Below are 14,709 nucleotides of genomic sequence, written 5' to 3'. Positions count from 1 at the left end.
AAGTAAAAGCCAAAGGGGCAGATGGAGGACTTGTCTGCATTAGAGGAAATCAGAGTGAGTAGGTCCTCAGCCACGGCCTCTGCTGTGGGAGAACGGCTGATTTCAGGCAGTGAGCGGTGGTACTGGACTCGATGGAGGGGGGGTGGGGGTGGGGGTGATGCCGCCCCGACTGGCCCTGCTCCAGATGTTAGAAGAGAGAGCCGTGCACACAACAGGGGAGGGTGCTGCTCCCTGGGGCTCAGGGCTGGGGACCGAGGCTGCTTTTGCCCACAGGTAATTGTTATGTAGGGAGTTTTTATCGGTTTCCTTAATGTGGGCCACACAGTTACTTCTTTTCCGTATTTAAATGTGGAACCATAGCGCAAAGAGCAAAAAATACCGCTTGTAATATTAGTGTTTATTAAGTTTCTAAATATTCCATCTCAAGCTTTTTAAAATGTTGAAATTTTCCAAGTTTAATTCAAATCAGCTAGTTATTTCTTATATAAAAATTTCTTTCATTTGAAAACTTGCAGACAGCAACTAGTAACGTCCTCTCTGGATATCATGTGGAAGACTTAGAGGAGGGTAAGTACTAAACTGTGCAACCTCTGTAGCTATAATTACAGTGGGCGTTGCTTCTTGTTGATTAATGGGAGGGCATTTCTGAGTTATAGTACAGGTTAGTGGAAGCATAGAAGAGAATATAAAAGTTTCATTTAAGAAATGTGGATGAAAGCAATTTTTTCCCTAACCCCTATTCATAGAATAATAGAGGAATGGAGGCGGGAGGTAATTGCGGAAGTCATCTGTTCATCTCTTTTCCACCGTATATGTAGTTCTAAATTAAAACCTCATTCTTAGCAATCTGTGGAGGGAGATCTTTTCTCCTTTCTCACGCTCTGTCACATGCTGGTGCAGTTACTACTTTCTGGAAATGGTCCTGCCAGTAGTAAGGTCCGTGGGCTCCTCTTCTCTTCCCAGAGGAAGGTGGAGAGAGGCCAGCACTCACTGAGTGTTTGCTCAGTGACGTCTGCTGTTCAGTGGCTTTCACAAAACAAGTACTGAGTTATTAGAGCCCTTCTCCATCTTTTTAATAGGTGATGAAACTGATGTTTGTTAAGGTTCAGTAATTTCCCAGTCACGCATACAGTAAAGGGATGACTCATAGCTTTAAGCTCAGTCTGGCTCAGTGGATTTTGTCCGGCGGTGTGGGCTGGGCACAGTGACTTGTGAGGAGGCAGGAAATGGCCTCAAGGTCCTGGAGGCTTGCTGCTGTTGAGCCTTGATGGCTCCAGCCTTTTTTCTTGGACACTTTGTTTCCATTGGATTATTTGGAACCTTTTATCTGAATGCATCAAAATTCACTGTATTCAGAAGTAAACACGTGTTATTTTTAGCTCCTATCTCAGAATTCACCTTTATGAACTTTAATTGTTAAAAAAGGATTACTTTATGCAGCGACACGTGTCAGACACCCCCTAAGGAACATGGATGGCAATGTGGAACGTATTCCATATACAGGACTGGAATTTGTTTTACAAAATTTCCTCTTCCCAGGAGACCATAATTTTCTGATTCTGGAAGTAGTTCCTAATAGAGATGTAACTCATACCTAAGACGTGACAAGCATGCCAACACATCCCCCTTTAGGTGCCAGGGGAGAGACTGCACTTGGAGTATGTCCACCGGTTGCTGGGATAGAGTAAGGGCCACTGACTTGTTTTAGCGGTTGTGTAACTGCTCCTTCAGTGGTTTCTAAGTTTCATGTGGCTAACTGATTTAATCCATTTGATTGGTGAATTACTCTTCTTGGTAGAGACAAGCATGTCATGTTCATTTTACATCATCTGAGATGATGTGTATGGAGGGTTAATAGTATTTCTTACACATTAAATATCAGAATTATCAGCAAGCCTCAAATGATAAGACTATATCCTGATTACTCTCTAGGATCTTGTAATGGTTGGCATTTCCGCCCACCACCTAGGGGAATCACAAGCAGCGAGGAATATACTTTGTGTAAAAGGTAACGTGAATTTTTTTTTTAAACCAATGACATATCTTTATTCAAAGGATAGTTAATTTTCCTTCACTTTTTGAAAATAATTCAAATTTAAAGAAGATAAAGGAAGTGAAGGAAGAAGTATAATGATTGAGTAAAATGGTTTATTTTCAGTTTGAAACAGAAGCCATAATGGTCATTATCATTAAATAACAAAAATCAAAACCATATTGATGATCCTTCTTTTAATTATAAAGAACAATGATCTAAATGGAAATTGTTAAGACTTTTGTCATACCAGTTGGAATAATATGACTTAATTACTGGTCTCTTGTTTATGTGAAATTTGCCTAACCTAAATTATGATGATTTAAACTGAAGTTACCTTATATAAACTGAAATGGAGCATAAAATAGATAAATGTTGAATTATTTTGATAACTTTTCTAAGAAAAAAGAAAATCTATTACCTTCATATAATCTTATATAGAATTTATGAGTAGTTTATATTTGAAGGGCTAACCTTTCAAAATTTAGTGATTGTATGTTAAGGTAGAATTATTAAAGTCACATCAGAAGGTTCTTTTTATAAGAACTAGTGACTAGTGGTTTTTTAGATACAAGTTCTAATTACTCTAGATTACTTTTGATAATGAAGGAAATTTGATATGTAGTTTTGATTTTATAGTAGAAATAAAGAAACTGAGAGGTAAATTTGAAGATTCTGGTGGCAGAGAGGTAGGACACAATCTGATGCAAAGGACATATAAGAAATTTTGTAGTCCAGATAGAGTATCAAGCCTTCCATCTTTAGGGAAATAATTTAAAGCAATAGGAAAACAAATATTTGGCTCATTAAGATATACTAAAGAGAAAAAAAATGCACGATTTTAAATGTCTTATATGAAGCATATGAGAACTTAATAGCATACTTTAAGTTCAAATACTTTGTGTATCATCAAAAAAAAGCTTTAAACACACTTGTCTTTTCAAGTAGGATGAGCCACTTGATGGTTCATTTTGTATTTTGTAATGTCCATATTTTTCCAATTGAAAAATTATCTAAAACATAGCATCCTTTTTAACCCATTGCTATTTATAACTTGATTTTCATTTTTTTTCTCTCAGAAGATCTTTCATTAATTTTGTAATGTTTCAATTGTTTAAAAACTGGCTGGATCTCTTATTTCATAGAGTATTTTAGACTTAAAGTTACTGATCAGTCTTGCATTTTTATCTGTTTTGACCATCGAATTGTCAGTTGAATTTTCTGAGTCATACATGTTGAGAAATCATTAACTATATATCCTTTAAAATGGACATTTGTGAATTTACCCATTGAAGAACTTAATCTATTGAAATAATTAAGATTCTTATATAAAACTTTTATTCTTAATTTATTTAAAACTTAAAGCAAATTAATATAGTCCAGTATTTTCAGTGAAATATAGGTAATAGTAATGTAGAGAAGAGTGAAGGGATTACATTTGAAGGTGAAACGTAGAAGTCTTGAAATGTTAATTCAGTGACATATTTTATTTTTTTCCAGAACAAAATTCCTAGGATGTGGAAAATTTTCTGTAGGTCCTTTCAGTTTAGGAAGTAGGGCATACCTGTGCTTGACAAACTAATCCACTCGATGTCAGTGTTGCTTTAGAGAAACTGCTCTAGGAGGAATTGTCTAAGAGAGTTGTTTTATCACGAAGGAGCCTACCTTTTCAATGCCCATTTTTGTGGGTGGGGATGGTTATGAACATGTTCTGCTTTGTCGCCCCTTATTCCAGAGAAAGAGGTCAGTGCATGTTGGTGGGAGAGGGGTTGCTGCTTCATTAACTGTTGTGAATGTTCTCTAACCTCTTCTTCCTCCTCTGTGATAAACAAACCCTTTCAGGAGATGAAGTTTTGTTTTTGTTATTGAAGAGACGGAGGGCAAATGCTGGAAGTTTATCTTTTAAACGGTCCAACAAAGTATATGATAAAACAGTCTTTCCTGTTCTACTTAGATTTTTAGAGCAAGGAATCTGTAGGTATGGTGCGCAGTGTACTTCAGCACATTCCCAGGAAGAACTAGCAGAATGGCAGAAAAGATATGCTTCACGGTTGATAAAATTGAAACAGCAAACTGAGAATAAACAGCTCTCAGGCAGTTACATGGAAACCTTGATAGAAAAGTGGATGAATTCATTATCTCCTGAGAAAGTGGTGAGGAAAATAAACTGCATTTTTTTTGTTTGTTTGTTTTAAACAGTGACCTTGTTTGAATCTTGACTTTATTTCATGCTGTGTATTGGTTTATATCCCTATCCTCTATGAAACACTTGATTCTTGATAAAGTGTTTTGGTAGCAAAAGTAGACCCATTTACTAAAATAAAGAGCAGAACTAAGCCATTTGTTTGGAGACTTGCAGGAATTATATTAACTTGTCTTCATTCAGGGAGTTTTTACTGCCATTTTGTTGTTGTTGTTATTGTTAGTTTTCTTATGTCTCTTAGTTTAGCTTTATTTTATTTTGTACTTATAAAAATAACTGAGAATTAATGTATAAAGTACCTTGCTTTGTAAACAGTTCCATCAGCATCTTTACCGTTGACATTTATTTACCATGCCAAAGCGTCTGTGTTCTTAGGAATGAGAGCATAACGGGACTTGCTCTCTGCTTTCAGCTCAGTGAGTGTGTGGAAGGAGTGAAGGTGGAGCATGACCCCGGTCTGTCTGTCACCGTCAACACCAAAAAGTCCCACCAGACCTGGACCTTCGCTCTCACCTGTAAGGTATGAGCTTTGTGACAGTTAAGCAGTGTGAATTGCTTTCCGTTTTCTTAGAGTTTTATGGACCTTTAAATGTGTATATTGAAAGAGCATTGAAAATTATGTAGGTTCTATATTATAATAAAGTGTATTTCTGTATTTTGATCATCAAGGTTATATATATATATTTTTTGAGATTTTTGAGATAAAATCTTTGTAGATACTGAGATACTTGCTTATTTATTTATTTGATGAAGATATATTTGACATGTTGTCTTCCAAACTTGAAACGTAGGATGGGGTTCATGGCTTGTAGTTAAGTATTTAAAAGTTGAACTGTTTAATCTGGCAGTTCTAAACTATTGAAACAACGACTTGTTTTTATTTTTGATTTTGTGAAATCACAAACTCTGTGATAACAGATTTTTTATTTGAGGCATTTTCTGCAGTGCTTCCTATCTTGAATTATAATGTTTAAAGTTTAAGAATGAAGCAAAGTAAACAATTTCTGTTAATATGTGCAGTGGAAAAGTTTTGTGTACTTTTTTGTAATGTTTCCTCCACTGTACCATCTGTATCTTGGGATGAAAAGTCTGGGAACATTTGGCTTCAGCCGTGAACCCGATCAAGTGCTTTCAGAAGTAATTGCTCTCCTGTGAAGACTTTTTACTTGAGGCCAAGGGATGGAAAATTGGAGGTGATGGTGGTACAGGGTGAAAGCGTTTGACACAGTGAAGGATGAATGTATCGCAGAAAGCAGGGAGGCTAGAAATGTAGTGTGAATATATCGTTTTTAGAAATGGCAACCTTATTGAGATATAATTGACATCATAAATATATCATTTTAACAAACGATTTTTTTTAACCATTCTGATTTTTTTTCTTAAATGGCTTATGAGTACAATTTGTATTTTTAATATAGTATCTTAGAAGCATGGGAAAGTAAAAGTCCCTTATGGAAATATTTTCATTGAAGAGCCCAATTACAACTGGATTTTTCAACCCCTTGTACTCAATGAATTATTTTAACTTCCTTGTAGCCTGCAAGAATGCTGTGTCGTGTAGCATTGCTTTATGATGCTCATCGTCCTCATTTTAGTATCATTGCAATATCTGCCGGAGATAGTACTACCCAGGTATCACAAGAAGTCCCAGAAAACTGTCAAGAATGGATAGGAGGGAAGATGGCCCCAAATGGATTAGATCATTACGTGTATAAAGTCGGGATAGCATTTAACACAGAAATATTTGGAACTTTTCGCCAAACCATAGTTTTCGACTTTGGATTGGAACCAGTACTCATGCAAAGAGTAATGATTGATGCAGCTTCTACAGAAGGTAATATTTAGACTTTTTCCCCCTGATACTATGTATTAAAAGGCACTATAACAACATTAAAAGATATGTATTGGCCCCTAAATATTCCATGGATAGGAAGGGAATAGGAAGGAAAAAGATCCCAAGTTCTTTGACTCATTGACTGTGTGATGGAATTAGAATGTTTGCATTATACCCTGGTCACTTTATACAGTCATCAGGCAAAGCTTGCTTTGAGGTTCCCCAGACTGGTATGAGTAGGTGATCAGGTCTCTTTTTGGTCTGCCAACTTCATTGGTTGATTTTATTCAGCACAGTAAAACCTTTCAGTATTAATTTGGGTAGAATATAATTTTAATGGTAATTGTGAATACACCTACAGTGTCTATTTCCATGTTCTACTGACGGTCCAGTTAACTTTGTTCATAGTAGTACATTACCTGTGGAAGAAAAGTCCTAAATACTAGCTTTCATAAGTTGATTTCACTAGTATAAAGGAGACCAAGGTGCCTTTACTAGGATCTGCTTCGTAGTCTTGGGAAGAGGTCCTGGTTTCAATATGTAGGCACCTGTGGAGATGATGATTTACTGTGTAAATTGTCTATTACTGCCTCAACTTAAATTTTATGCCAAGATCCAGCTGGATAAGGGAAGGGCGTGTTAGTCTACATTTCTTTGGCTCTTGGTTGGATTTGGTGGTGGTTTAGTCACTAAGTCGTGTCTGACTTTTTGAGATCCTGTGGACCGTAGCCCCCCAGGCTCCTCTGTCTGGGGATTTCCCAGGCATGAATCCTGGAGTGGGTGGCCATTTCCTTTTCCAGGGGATCTTCCTGACTCAGGGATTGAACCCACATCTTCTGCATTGCAGGTGGATTCTTTACTGCTGAGCCACCAGGGAAGCCCCATATGAATTAAAAAAAATTTGTGGAGGGGAGTGGTTAAAGATGTGCTTCTCACAAATTTGTGGAAAAGGACATTTACAGAAAAAGAAAGTTAGTGACTTTTCCCCTTGCTTAGAACACAAACTGTTTTATACACTTTATACCTCAACTTTAAGTAATGAAAGATTTTTGCTTAACAAAATTGATTTGGAATTCTGCTTTGAATATCTGGAAGCTATATGTTGGAAATTAATTCTTACATTTAAATTTGAAAACTTGATATTATTCATTACTTTCAGTCTAGCAATATATATTAACATTAGCATTAAAAGTTAGTATGTCTTAAAAATTATCTCCAGCTGTCAAAGTTGTTGGTAAATTAAAGACATGTTTATATATATAATATACACACACACACACATAATTATACATATATAAATATATAATAGAAAATTATAGGAAATTTAATATAAAAATAGATTTTAAAATTATTAAAAATAATTAAAAATAAATTTTAAAATTTAAAACTGTAGGAAAATTAATAGAAAAATAGATTTCAAAATAGTTTAATTGTCAATAAATACTAAATATAACTGAGTAGAAGCATGTAAAAAGTGTGAGGTGCTCCTGTGTTGTTACTCCACTGTTTTAACTTTTCATTAGCCTCATTAAGAGAACAGACAACATACATAAGCTAAGAAATGTTCATCTTACCTCTGTGTAGCTGTCTTAGTGAAAGGAATGATGTTGGAAAGGATAGCTGAAATCCTAGTGTGGGTTTCCTTTGGGATTTTGTTTTATTAAAGCCACAGACCCAGATGTTTTCTAACGAAGAGTGTTGTGTCCGGTTCTGGAATTAGGAATCATTTCATCTCATTCTTTTTAAGAACTAGATAAATATACTTGTTTTTAATAAATTCCACGTTTAACATGCATTTATGTTAAACCCCTTCGCCCCTTGTGCTGAGTGCAAAGAACTCTGGATTTTTTCCTCCTTACTTCTTATCTTACCCACTGTCCAGGTTTTGTTAAGGATAATTTTGCAAGTCTGCTGTACTACATACTTCAAGAGAAAACGGACCAACCCTTTGGATACTTTACTAGAATAGTAACTATACGGCTGAAATGAGAGCATTTGCTGTTCACAGTAATCAGAGGGGTGAGGGACGTTGGGTAGCAAATCTTGCGTCCCACTGGTTGACTCCAGCCTTGAATTCTATTTTTGATAGTAGCAGTTCTTCCCTTATGCTATCTTCAGGAAATTAGGTATGTTCTAACTATCTTTAAGTTTTTCTTATGAATTTCTCTTAAAATACTTGTGTAGCTTCTACCCATCATATCTCAGGGTAACAAGTTCCATAGGTTTATAATTTGTCAGGATTTCAGGTGTATTATTATAGAAGTTGGTTAATAAGGCAGCATTAAACTCTTCCTAAGTGATTTTATGAATATTGATTCTAACCTGTTCACGTTTCATCTTCCCAGAATTGCTTTCTTTTTTTTAGCCCGATCTAGATTAAAGAAACGGAGAAGGCAATGGCAACCCACTCCAGTACTCTTGCCTGGAAAATCCCATGGGCGGAGGAGCCTGGTAGGCTGCAGTCCATGGGGTCGCATCGAGTCGGACATGACTGAGTGACTTCACTTTCACTCTTCACTTTTCATGCATTGGAGAAGGAAATGGCAACCCACTTCAGTGTTCTTGCCTGGAGAATCCCAGGGACGGCGGAGCCTGGTGGACTGCCGTCTGTGGGGCCGCACAGAGTCGGACACGACTGAAGCACCGCAGCAGCAGCAGATTGAAGAAAAGTACTTAATTATCGAGAATGAACTGGTTCAGGCCCCCCTGGGTGCTGCACACACCTGGGTTAGATGTTGGCAGGTGTGCGTGTGTGTGCACATGGGATGAAATGAGCCCCAGGAGTGGTTGTGTCCAGCGTCCCCAGGGGGAGCCTCAGCTTCTTCCTGTTTGAAGAGGAGCTCTTAGTACCTAATGGCCTTTAAAGGTCATTAAATGGAAATTAAACAAGTTTAATTTAAAGAAGCTTTTTACTGCTGAGAGGACTGGAGGCAGAATTTTGTTTCAAGACCAACATGACTAGGGAAGCAGAAGTGGTTCTTGCAGGAGACTCCTCAGTAGTCGCTGGCCCGGCTCATACTGGACACCTGAGTTAATGGCCGAGATCCATTGTTTGTCGACTTTATCTGATGCCGGCACGCGAGGATTTTCTCAAGATTGTTCTTTCTGCTTCCCTAGTTCTCCTCTCTTCTGTATTGTATTTCCAGTTAGTAAAAAGAGGGAATAAAAGTTAACATTGTTTTGGATTTGTTTTGAAATTCTTGTATCTTCCTGCTGAAGATACTCATTTTAAAACTTTCATAAAATCATGGCACTAAATAGATAAAATGAGAAAAACAAATACTATTTCTCACGGCACTTTTACCAAAAAGCCTGAATACTTTTAGCCCAGGGTGGAATGATTTTCTGTATAATTTGCTTTATATATTAAATAGGTAATACAAAAGGTTTTTTTTAGAGGAAAGTTGTACCATTTTAGTTTTGTTTTTATCCTAGTTACTTAAATGTGAAGAATAGTGACTTCTTAAAGAATGGGAATATAGTCTGAATCCATTCCTTATTTAAAATAAATTTATGAAGTATAATTTCCCTATGCCAAAAGAATACACATCCTTTTATTATATACTGAATTGCTCAGCACTACGCAGAGTTTAGTTTGTTTTTTTTGAGGGCTGGTTATTTGGGTTGTCACTGTGCCATTTGTATTTCTCCTTTTGACTTTTGATTAAGGAAGAAAAGTAAGTACATTATTGCTATTTGGTTAATAGTATTTGATCTTTAGTGACATGGAATAGTCTTGTTTTAGGAATGTTGGCATTTGTATAATTTAAATATCTTTTATAGCTGTGCTCTAATGAATGAGTAGGAAAGGCCCAATATTAGAGTGATTTAGGATGAAAATGCAGTTAGTTTACTTTATGAAACTTTTGCTTTTGCGGCTATTGCAAAAACTGACCGTCATTGTCTCTTCCAGAGTATTTTTAAAATGCAAAATTTCCATGAGAAAACCATCTTTGTATCCTGATGGTTATACTAGTGTTTATGTCGCTGTTTGGTGAATAAGAAAACTTGGTTCCAAGGAACAGAGACTAGAAATTAGGACTTTTCCATTTTAATCTTTAAAGATAATTAGGATGAACTATTTTCTAATATTGAGAAATTTCTCTTGGAGGAGGATTATACTTACATGTTTATAATTTATATATAGCATTTTAATATAGTAAAAGCTCTCACTAAGCAATACAAGACAATTATACAGTCTGCTGTCATTTCATAGATAGCACAGGTTAACTTTGTACTTTGGAGACTAATCTCTGTTTAAACTTGTTATTATTTCTTCCTGAAATTTTAATAAGTTGCAAGACCATCTTTCCAATTATATTATATAAAAACTGGGTCTTAGCCCAGTGAGTTGGTCAGGTTTCACAGTGAAGGTGTCTGCGTCCCACCCAGCAGACGGCTGAGACGCACACACAGGGAGCCTGACAGGCTCAGAGTTACGTTGCGACACATTTTGCCCTGTGCTGCATTCTCCCTAGAGCTGGCGACCTCGAACAGCCGTTCATTTTTACATTGTGCCCTAGTCACCGTGCAATTTAACTGAGACTAAACTGGATTTTTCTGAAATGGCATTTGAATAGTACATTATACCATGATTTAATGTGCAGTTTAATGTGGGAAAAAGACACAAAAGGTTTTTGTTTGTTGTAGATTGATTTTCAGAGGGTTTCACTGTGCTTTACCACACAAGATTTAACCTCTCACAGTTTTCTAATCTTTTTCTATAGTGGGGCAGGTATTGCTGGTAGGAGGAGAAAAGTGATTATCACCTAATAAAAATTTGTCTTATGAAAGATTTACCATGCTTTCTTTCTGCAGATCAGATTTCTCTTCACTGAAGAGTTAAATTCTAAATTCTGCTCTGTATTTTTAAAATGTTAATAACTATTTCTGGTGTGTCCCAGCCTGAGGTAGAGAAGAATATTTTTTACATGTATTCCAATTTATGTTATTTTGTTAATCTAGACCAAAAAAAAAAAGATTTCTGATGTGGGAAAAATACTCTGTCAAATGGGGTTTTGTACTGTTTCATTTTTAAGAACTTTAGCTCTAGCATATAAAATTCTCATACCAAAATGCATAATGTATTACTTGAGAATTTTAATGTTGTGTTCCTTTATAAATGTGTTTTTTGTTTCCGTTTAGATCTTGAGTACCTGATGCATGCAAAACAACAGCTAGTAACTACAGCTAAACGTTGGGATTCTTCTTCTAAGACTATTGTAGATTTTGAACCTAATGAAACTACTGATTTGGAGAAGAGCCTTCTTATCAGATACCAAATTCCTCTCTCTGCTGACCAGCTGTTTACCCAGTCCGTTTTAGACAAATCATTGACCAAGACCAACTATCAGTCACGGTTGCATGACCTTCTTTATATTGAGGAGATAGCCCAGTATAAGGAAGTCAGCAAGTAAGTTACTTTAGAAACACTTTTCTTTCTTTCTTTTTCAAAATCTCCCCTTTGGATGGTATTGTTCATATTTAAATTAAGGAGGGGTGCCTTAATGAAGTCAGGTGGTGAACTGGCTGTTACTCAGTAGCTGTTCTTTAGCACTGTGCGTGAGCCTCTCCAGGCAAGCACTGTGCTCACCGTGGCGTCTCGTGTTCAGTGCCTCTTTGCGCTCCACATGACTCTGCGTGTTCTGGGAGTATGAGCGCATACATGGTCCTTGCTCTTCAGGAGCTTCCTCTCAGTGGTAGAGCAAACACTCAATGATTATTTTTTGAAAAATGTACAAAAACTGAAAGAGACCACATATTTTGAAAAGTAATCATGAGATCGTATCGAGGGAATTCATACTGGTTTCTTACATTTTACTTGTAAGGGTTGAACTGTGTAGGAACACCTCAGAGAGAGTGCAGGTTCAGTTCCAGGCCTCCGCAGTAAAGTGAATATTGCAGTAACACCAGTCACGTGGATTTGTTGGTTTCCCAGTGCGCATAAGAGTTAGTGTAGTTAGCCCACACTATTCTGTAGGCTATTAAGTTAAATAGCATTATGTCTAAAAAAAATAACATATCATAAGTAAAAATCCTTTATTGCTAAAAATTGCTGACCATCTGGCAGGTCGTCGTCTTTTTTGCTCTGGGGGTCTTGCGTCAAGTGCTGATGGCTGCTGACGGGTCAGGGTGGTGGTTGCTGAAGGTTCGGGTGGCTGTGGCAATTTCTTAAAAGGCAACAGTGAAGTTTGCTGCATCAGTTAACTCTTCCTTTCATGAACAATTTCTCTGGAGCATGCAGTGCTTTTCGACAGCATTTTATCCACAGTTAGAACTTTCAAAATTGGAGTTAGTCCTCTCAGACCCTGCCACTGCTTTATCAGCTGAGTTTATGTCATATTCTAAATCCTCTGTTGTCATTTTAACAGTCTTCACAGCCTCTTCACCAGGTGTAGATTCCATCTTAAACCACTTTCTTTGCTCGTCCATAAAAAGCAACTCCCAGCTGTTAAAGTTTTATCACAGTTTGCAGCAGTTCAGTCATGTCTTCAGGCTCCACTTCTTCTTTCCTTGCTGTTACTACCACATCTGCAGCCCCTTCCTCCACTGAAGTCTTGAACCCCTCAGTCATCAGTCGTCAACCTCTCAGTCATCCCAACAAGACTGTGACTGATGCTGACATTTTGACCTCTTCCCATGAATCGTGAATTTGCTTAATGGCATCCAGGATGGTGAATCCTTGACAGGTTTCCAGTTTATTTTGCTGAGATCTGTCAAGGAGTCACTGTCTATGGCAGCCTTAACCTCCCAGAATGTATTTCTTAAAGAGTGAGACTTGGAAGTCGAAATTACTCCTTGATCCATGAGCTTTAGAATGGATCTGTGTTGGCAGAATGGATCAGCATTAGTCGTGTTGTTCATCTCCATCAGACCTCGGGTGACCAGGTGCATTGTCAGTGAGCAGTAGTATTTTGAAAGGAATCCTGTTTGCTGAGCAGATCTCAACAGTGGGCTTAAAGTATTTAGTAAACTATATTGTAAACATATGTGCCATCATTCAGGCTTTGTTGTCCCATTTATAGAGCATAGGTGGAGTAGATTTAGCATAATTCTTAAGGGCCTTAGGGTTTTTGGAATGATAAGTGAACATTGGCTTCAACTTAAAGCCATCAAATGTGTTAGCCCATAATGAGATTCAGCCTGCTCTTTGAAGCCAGGCATGGACTTCTCTCTGACTCTATAGTCCCAGGCAGAGTCTCCTTCTGAGAGAAGGCTGTTCCATCTACACTGAGAGTCTGCTGGTTGGTGCAGTCACCTGCATTAATTATCTGAGCTCCATCTTCTGGGTGACTTGTTACAGCCTTTATATCAGCGTTTGCTGCTTTACCTTGTACGTTTACGTTAGAGATGGTTTCTTTCTTAAACCTCATGAACCAAACTCTGCTAGCTTCCAGGTTTTCTTCTGTGATTTCCTCCCTCTCTCAATTCAGTTCAGTTCAGTTCCTCAGTCGTGCCCAGCTCTTTGCGACTCCTCAGACTGCAGCACGCCAGGCCTCCCTGTCCATCACCAACTCCCGGAGTTTACTCAAACTCATGTCCATTGAGTCGGTGATGCCATCCAACCATCTCATCCTCTGTCGTCCCCTTCTCCTGCCTTCAATCTTTCCCAGCATCAGGGTCTTTTCAAATGAGTCAGTTCTTCGCATCAGGTGGCCAAAGTATTGGAGTTTCAGCTTCAGCATCAGTCCTTCCAATGAATATTCAGGACTCATTTCCTTTAAGATGGACTGGTTGGATCTCCTTGCTGTCCATGGGAGTTCCTCTCTCAGCCTGTATATAATTGTCAGGGCTTATTCTGGATGAGGCTTTGGTTGAAGGGAGTGTTGTGGCTGGTATCACGTATCCAAACAACTAAAATTTTCTACGTATCAGCAATAAAGCTGTTTTTCATTCTTACCATTTGTGTGTTCACTGAAACATAATTTCTAATTTCCTTCAAGAACTTTTCCTCCACTTTCACAACTTTGGCTGACTGGTGCAAAAGGCCTAACTTTTGGCCTGTCTTAGCTTCAACAGGCTTTCTTCATTAAGCTTATGAATCATTTCTAGCTTTTGATTTAAAGTGAGAGACGTGACTCTTCCTTTCACTTGAGGCTGATTATAGGGTTATTAATTGGCCTAATTTCATTATTGTTGTGTGTCAGGGAGTAGGGGGCCTGAGGAGAGCAAGAGAGAGGGGGGAATGGCCAGGTGTGGGGTGGTCAGAACACACGCATTTGTCAACTGTTTGTTGTCTTGAATGGGTACATTTCGTGGCATCCCAAAACAGTTAAAGTAGTAACATCAAAGATCACCACCACACATGTAGTTATAGTGGAAAAGCTTGAAATACTGTGACAGCTACCAAAATGTTACACAGAGATATGTAATAAACAGTTGCTGGAAAAATGGTGCCCATAACCTTGCTTGACTTAGGGGTACCGTAGACGTTCAGTTTGTTTAGAAAAAAAAAAATGAAACAAAAGCAATATCTGCAAAGGACCATAAAGTGCAGTAAAACGACCTATGCCTGTGCTTTTTACATGATCACCTTAGAATTCCCTTTTTGAAAATAGGTTGAATGAAGCCTCTCAAGATTAGACAAAATGTATTTTGACTTGAGGCTGAATTTGATAGGTGTATATATATTTTTTTTAA

General features: G+C 37.6%; 1 protein-coding gene across 9 annotated transcripts in view; it reads left to right on the top strand.

Annotated features, from left to right (window-relative positions):
• The window catches only part of HELZ (helicase with zinc finger), a 152,316-nt gene that overhangs the window by 46,328 nt on the left and 91,279 nt on the right, over positions 1–14,709 (top strand). For 8 of the 9 annotated variants that reach the window (XM_070774251.1, XM_070774252.1, XM_070774245.1 and 5 more), the window contains 6 exons: positions 516–567; positions 1,933–2,008; positions 3,987–4,185; positions 4,648–4,755; positions 5,772–6,069; positions 11,215–11,482. In XM_070774251.1, coding sequence (XP_070630352.1) covers positions 516–567; positions 1,933–2,008; positions 3,987–4,185; positions 4,648–4,755; positions 5,772–6,069; positions 11,215–11,482 — 1,001 coding nt within the window. The remainder of the gene's footprint in view (positions 1–515; positions 568–1,932; positions 2,009–3,986; positions 4,186–4,647; positions 4,756–5,771; positions 6,070–11,214; positions 11,483–14,709) is intronic. The other variant, XM_070774253.1, reaches the window with a different exon arrangement.

The sequence above is a fragment of the Bos indicus genome, chromosome 19 (genome assembly GCF_029378745.1).
Source record: "Bos indicus isolate NIAB-ARS_2022 breed Sahiwal x Tharparkar chromosome 19, NIAB-ARS_B.indTharparkar_mat_pri_1.0, whole genome shotgun sequence".
Classification (NCBI taxonomy): Eukaryota; Metazoa; Chordata; class Mammalia; order Artiodactyla; family Bovidae; genus Bos; species Bos indicus.
The sequence above is the reverse complement of the archived record's forward strand: the minus strand, read 5'-3'. Positions and strand labels throughout refer to the sequence as shown.